This window comes from Etheostoma cragini, chromosome 19 (genome assembly GCF_013103735.1).
Source record: "Etheostoma cragini isolate CJK2018 chromosome 19, CSU_Ecrag_1.0, whole genome shotgun sequence".
Classification (NCBI taxonomy): Eukaryota; Metazoa; Chordata; class Actinopteri; order Perciformes; family Percidae; genus Etheostoma; species Etheostoma cragini.
In genome coordinates this window covers 1,142,419-1,149,450 of record NC_048425.1, presented here as the reverse complement: position 1 = coordinate 1,149,450, position 7,032 = coordinate 1,142,419, and the positions used below count along the sequence as shown (strand labels likewise).

General features: G+C 45.3%; 1 protein-coding gene across 1 annotated transcript in view; it reads right to left on the bottom strand.

Annotated features, from left to right (window-relative positions):
* txk (TXK tyrosine kinase) overlaps nucleotides 1-7,032 on the bottom strand; it is a 15,820-nt gene that overhangs the window by 6,042 nt on the left and 2,746 nt on the right. Inside the window, exons 2-11 of the mRNA XM_034857316.1 lie at nucleotides 5,426-5,474; nucleotides 4,636-4,717; nucleotides 4,041-4,172; nucleotides 3,891-3,955; nucleotides 2,581-2,640; nucleotides 2,059-2,113; nucleotides 1,287-1,366; nucleotides 1,059-1,183; nucleotides 728-802; nucleotides 411-472 (exon numbers count right to left, since the gene is read on the bottom strand). Of these exons, the coding sequence (XP_034713207.1) occupies nucleotides 411-472; nucleotides 728-802; nucleotides 1,059-1,183; nucleotides 1,287-1,366; nucleotides 2,059-2,113; nucleotides 2,581-2,640; nucleotides 3,891-3,955; nucleotides 4,041-4,172; nucleotides 4,636-4,717; nucleotides 5,426-5,474 (785 nt within the window). The remainder of the gene's footprint in view (nucleotides 1-410; nucleotides 473-727; nucleotides 803-1,058; nucleotides 1,184-1,286; nucleotides 1,367-2,058; nucleotides 2,114-2,580; nucleotides 2,641-3,890; nucleotides 3,956-4,040; nucleotides 4,173-4,635; nucleotides 4,718-5,425; nucleotides 5,475-7,032) is intronic.

Here is a 7,032-nt window from a genome sequence, read left to right as displayed (position 1 = left end):
AATGAGACGGAGAGCAAAGAAGAGAGAGAAAGGTCAGTCAATCCCATCTCGAAGCCCCTTTGTGAGCATTGCTTTCCCAGTTTTTGGAAGACTTCAGGGTTTTAGGTGCAGCACCCGAGATGATTTGGGCAGCAACTAACCCGAGTGAAGGAAAACTAAGGGGCTTGTCTTGCACCCGGCGCAGCACAGCTCAAAGCACGTGTCTTTGCTAGTTTGAGACCAACGCAGTTGTCAATTTCTCGTCCTGCGCCCACGTCGATTAAACAGCAAGAGCTCCCATGTGTGCACCCATGGGTGTGCTGGTCAGGGAGGTGTGTTCAGGTGCATGCTGGGCGTCTTAAGGCAGCGGGAAGTGAACGCGCCATTAACCAACATGTGTAAAATGTTACGATGCAAATCCTCCTTCATACCAGCAATGTGCCAAGGTCTGGCTCTTTAAGGGAATGGGAGAGGACCTCTGATTGGCTGTTGGCTGTTTAAGAGAATGGGAGAGGACCTCTGATTGGTTGATTGCATGTTACGCCCAGAACACACCTCTGAATAATGCAGATACTAAGTGCAACCCTTTTTGAAGCTTTTTTTTGCCATCAAACTAGCAAAAGTGGATTCTCATGTGAGAGTAGGAGTTATACTTGTTGACAAATTCAAGAATAAACACTCAAATCTGCTGCAAAAACATTATGGTAGATACAAATGTTACAGGTTAACGACTGTCTTAAGTATTTACCTGAGCTAAATCCTGATGTGGCGGGTACACACCTTCCCATTGGCCCCACCGCATACCGCAGCCTGGTTACTAGACCTACACACACACACACACACACACACATACACACAGTGTGAGCAAAGGTTAGCGCACCTTTGACCAGAATGTCCAAAATTTCCAGTGAAGGGAGAAGAAAAGTAGGAAATAAATGGGTGACTTCAAGCAACTTTAACACGTTCGGGAAGGCGGCGACACAAACACACACACACTCACTCACACACACACACGCACACGCACACACACACAAACACACTGTAGCGTACACAGAGAGAGAGGGAGTGGGAGGGAGGACCTGCTGCGTTGTGTTCGTGGTAGCGGATGACGTCGGGGATGGAGTTGAACGTGTGTTTCTCAGCCAAGAAAAACCCTCCGGTGTCACATATTTTGATCTGGTAATGCCGAATATCCCCGTTAGAACTGCACATAAAAACACAACAGACAAAAGTTTACAAGTGAAGACTCATTGTACGTGTGAGTGTCTTCTGTGTTTTGTTGAGCCAGTGTCCCGGCTGTGAATCACCTTAATGTTTTGGTGTAGACGGAGACGGTGTAGACTCCCTGCTGACTGGACTCCCGCACCATGAAACCACCCTCCTTGTCCTGGAAAACAGACGGGAGCATTTAGGCCCCGTTTACACGTACACGGTTATCTTGACAAACGGAGACGTTTCCCTTCGTTTACACACTAACAGAGACTTCGCCTCGGAAAACGAGTCTTTCTAAAAACGTGTGCTTGTAAACTGAGCAACGCCATCACTAACAGGGACGTTGTAGAGCGTCCTCTGGTGGACAGACTATGCAACGCCATCACTAACAGTGACGTTGTAGAGCGTCCTCTGGTGGACAGACTATGCAACGCCATCACTAACAGGGACGTTGTAGAGCGTCCTCTGGTGGACAGACTATGCAACGCCATCACTAACAGGGACGTTGTAGAACGTCCTCTGGTAACAGTCTATGCAACACCATCACTAACAGGGACGTTGTAGAGCGTCCTCTGGTGGACAGACTATGCAACGCCATCACTAACAGGGACGTTGTAGAGCGTCCTCTGGTAACAGACTATGCAACTCCATCACTCATAACCTGGTTGACAGTCCGTTTTTATTTTTTATTCATTTATCAGAATCGTTTGTAATGACAAATAAATGATTCTGATAATAAATATTACTTTTTTTTTTTTTTAATGCCAATACCGATCGGGAAATGTGTTGGACTCTACTTATTAATTGTTTTCAGCGCTCCTCAAAGCCAAAATAAACAGATCTGTGAGCAGATGGACAGGTAGTCACCTCCTGCCTCAGCAGCTGCTCGGCTTCGGTCCTGGTGATGTTCTTGCAGTACCACCTGCAGCAAGGAAACAAAAATGGTATAATCGTTAGCGTTAACCATAGTCACCATGAATCCACCAACTTTAAGGAAGGAAACAGAAAAGACATGAAACCAGTGGAAATTCCCTGCGGCACCGGAGCAATCCCGTACGTGGAACACCGAGGACATAGACTATGCGAGATATAACAGCTACAGTAGCATGAAAAAGTTGCCATATGGTGTCCCAAACGGGCAGATTTGAACAGCACTGATAAAGAAGGTTGAAAAAACGACGGGCTGATTGCCTGGCCTCTGGGGTTGCACCCTGCAGCTTTTTTCCTGCTCATCCAAAGAACTTCACACTTGAGACTCCGCCTCCTCGGGACTTTAGCAATACTCTCGTCAGGTGTGAAGTCGATCGGATGATCGGTTCTCCAGATGTGCGAAGGACACACACGTATACAGACAGACTTTAAAACCACGATCTCTGTTGTCAGACTCACGAGTTTGCCTCGATGTTGTTTTTCTCTGTCACATAGTTGCTGGGGATGAAGCCTTTGTTCCTGAAAACAAGTAGAAAGTCAACATGAACAATGTGTAATCCTCATCATCAGACTGCTCTCCCCAATCTAACCGGTCCCTCCAGAAACATGCGATTGCATTATTCAATGCATAATCAGCAAAAGTCTGCATATTTATGCCACATTTTTTCATAATAATCCACACTTTCGCCGCATAAATTGCCGATTTCCTAATCCCTGCATTTTTGTTGCAAAAAAGTCACATATTTTAGCAGAAATTTGAAAAAGAGCACCCATTTTCCCCGTTGTCATGGGAACGTTATGAAGTGATGCAATTACGCAACAAGACAAACAAGTTTCTTTTTCATTAAACTGTAGTTTTTTGTCAGTTCCCACAATTTCATAGCATAAAACTGCATAAATATTCTGCATATTCCATCGAATATTTAGAAGAAAAAAAACCTAAGCTGCATAATCAGGGATTTTTCCCCACAACAATCACAAAAAAAACACTCCCGTGAAAGGGTCATGTGATAGGTGGCGTGGCCAATCAGGGAAGAACACATCATGACTGATAAGACCCGGCTTTTAGCGTCGCTGTTTACGAGTCTCTGCGTTTGCGTCTGTCCAGACTACAAAGCCACCCCTGGGTTTTTGCCCTGTTATATTTCTGACCTTTTAGTCCCATATACAGCAGCAGGCACCATGAGATCCTCGGGCAGAGGTCTGCTATCTGTTCCAGAGCCTCAAATGAAAACTTAAGGGGACAGGGGGTTTGGTATCAGGGCCCCGAGGCTCTGGACCAGCCTGCCCGAGGACATCAGGTCAGCTGAGTCAGTGGACTCTTTTAAGTCGCTTCTTAAAACATACTTTTATAGGAGAGCCTTTCCCGATCTTATTTGACTTTATTTTTTCCCTTTTATTTTCATTGGTTTTTTTACAAGTTTTATATTTAACTATTTGTATTTCAGTCTTTCAATGTTTTTATGCTTTTGTATTTTTATCCCTTGGATATTATTGTCTTTACACTTGTTAAAGCACTTTGTAACTTGTTTTTGAAAAATGGTCCACAAATTAAGATTATTATTATTATTATTATTATTATTTTCTAACCAGAACGGGGGCAGCAGGGTTTCCAAGTCTGCAGTAGTGCGGACCAGCCATGCGTAATCGCAGCACCAGATATTGTTTATAACTAAAATGTAGTGGTGAAGATGTGGCGTGAGAACCAAAAGCAAAGTGTAAAAAAGACAGGTCTATAAATCTGATTCCAATTTTTCCTTTGGTCGTACCCGTGCTTGTCCTGCGCTCTCCACCACAGCTGGTCCTGTTTGTGGAGGATGACGTACTCTTCTCCCTGGGACACAAAACACTGCATCATCACACATCTCCTACTCCGTGTGTGTGTCTGTGTGTGCGTGTGTGAATGTGTGTGTGTGTACCTGTTTGAGTGTGAGGTCTGTGTCCTCCTTGGCGGTGAAGTCGTACATGGCGACGACACTTAGCAACCCCGAACCTTCACCATCTTCCTCGTCAGGAGGCGGCGGCGGGAGCTTCTTCCTCGACCTGTCCACCTGAAAGACACACAGAGGGAGACATTAACATGCACGAGCACGCGCACACACACACACACACACACACACACACACACACTGACAGACACGCACAAAAAGACAGACGCGCACAAGCACAGACAGACACACATGACAGACGCGCACACATACACACACACACACACACACACACACACACACACACACACACACATATACACACACATACAAGCAAATGCACAGAGACGCGCACACACACACTCACACAGACAGACAGACAGACAGACGCGCACACACACACACACACTCACACACACATACTCACACAGACAGAGACGCGCACAAGCACGGACAGACAAGATAGACGTGCCCACACAAACACACTCACAGACATGCACAAACAGGCAGACAGACGCGCACGCACGCACGCACGCACGCACGCACCTACACACACACACACACACACACACACACAGCCTCTTACTCTGCAGGCGTGCCCTGGGACTCGTCTGCTCTGGAAACACAGTGAGGTGCTTCCCTCCAGCTCCATGCGGGTGCTGATCTCTCTGAAATCAACACATCAGAAGTGAAACTCCTCTTCAGCCGCTCAGTGTTTCGATGGACTCGGAGGATCAGAGGGATCTGATCTTTACAGCTTTCAGCCTCGGTTTCCTGACACGCACACGGCTGCAACTAACGATCATTTTCATCATTCATTAATTTGTCAATTTCTTTCTGGTTTAATGGATTAGTTGCTTGGTTTTATAACATGTCAGTCTTCCCCAAAAAGCCTGAGAAGATGTCCTCACAACTCAAAGACATTCAGTTCACTGTCACAGAGGAGAGAAGAGACTAGAACTACAGTCACATTTAACAAGCTGACATCACAGAAGTTTTACATCTTTTTCCCAGAATAAATGACTCAAACCAATTTAATGATTATCAGAATAGCTCTATTCCTGTGCAAATGTTTTAGTTTTGGTTATGGTTATTTGGTTTTACATCTTTGTGGTTTGGAAAATTCCAAAGTCCAAAACCACCAACAGAAGATTCTCGTCTTTTAAAGGGTCCGTAACCGTGATTTCTGGAGTTCATTTCTTCTACAAACAGCTTGAACAAACAGCTTGAGTGGTGAGGATCTTCCAAACTAATGTACTGTACATACGCAGCGTGATAATAAAGGGACAGGGAGCACAAAATGTGGGGAAATTGAACCCTGAAATCAAAGGGAAATGATTGAATGTGTGAACTGTTGGAGATGTTGATGGCGGTACCTGGTCTGCACGGCACAGCAGCAGCAGAAGACTGAGTGGATGGAGTGATCTGAGGAGGAGACAGAGAAGAAGAGGAAGAGTGGAGTCAGAGATGAATTTGTATCGTCACAGAAAGGGGGGTCACAATGGGGTGGGGGGGGGTCTGCTTTACTGCATCAGATCATTTCAATTAAACTTTGTATTGATCCCCAATAAAATCACAATGTACACTGTTTGTTCAAATCACCACATACAGGCCTGAAACACACACACACACACACACACACACACACACACACACACACACACACGACCTATTCATGCACAGTGGAGAGTTGTCAGGGTGAGTGGGCCACCAGTGCTAGACCAGCGCCCTGACCGGTTGGGGGGAGGCGCCTTGCTTAAAAGCACCTCGGCAGTGCCCAGGAGGTGAACCGGCACCTCTCCAGCTACCAGTCCAGTCCATGGTTTGGTCCGTACGGGGACTTGAACCAGCAACCCTCCTGTTCCCAACCCAACTCCCTACTGAGCTACATGACTGTAGTAACGTAATGTAGCTGCAAGGTTGTTTTGTTTTTGTTATTTCAATGAAGCTTTTCTGCTTAAATAAAGGTCAAATAAGTTAAAATAAACACATTTTATCAATTATCTGATCTCGTCCTTTGCTGCCTTCATACAGTTGGGATGATATACTTTTTTTTTATAAAGATTATTTTTTTGGCATTTGAGGCTTTTATTCAACAGGACAGCTGAAGAACAATATGCTTTTGTCCATTTAGTGTGATTCTCGAAGTATTAGGATTCGATAGTATTGAGTTTTGGGCTTCTGTTTTCCTTCTTTAACAAAAACTAGAAGTTGAACAAAAACATTTCTAGAGACAATATATCGTGTTATTCCTCAGCGCTCGGAGGCATTGATGAGTTGGTTGACAGACGGACTGACTGACGGGGTTAGACGCCGTTTCTCAGGCTTGTTTTGAACCGTTGCCGTGGTTTTGAGGGGGAGGTCTCTCTCAGGAAGTCGAGTTTCCTTTTCTACAGAACTGACACTCTTTCTCTGTAAGTGTGTGTGTGTGTGTGTGTTTCTGCAGGTGAGAGCGTGTCTGCGTGGGTCATTTTCTGAGCATTTGTTTACAGTAAGTGTGTGTGTGTGTGTGTGTGTGTGTGTGTGCCTGCGTGCATGGATCACTTTCTGAGCGTATGTTTTAAATGTGTATGTGTGTGTGTGTGTGCGTGTGCGTGCGTGCGTGTGTGTGTCTGCTTTTATGGATCACTTTCTGAGCGTATGTTTTAAATGTGTGTGTGTTTGTTTGTGTGTGTGTTTGGATTACTTTCTGATGTTTCTGTTTTAATTATGTGTGTTTGTGTGTATCATTTTCTGAGCGTGTATTTTTAATGTGTGTGTGTGTGTGTGCTTGTGTGTGTGTGTGTGTTTGTGTGTGTGTGTGCGTGTGTGTGTGTGTGTGTGCAGCATGTCTTCCTGTGTCTCTTCATGTGTGAGTTCAAACATGCGAACACACTCTGCAGACCGATGCTTGTCGTGTGATTTCTGATCTGACGGCGTCCCATCGTCCCCGAGAGGAGAGATGAACTCTTCTGGTGGTTTGTGGCCAACCAACATCCCATAA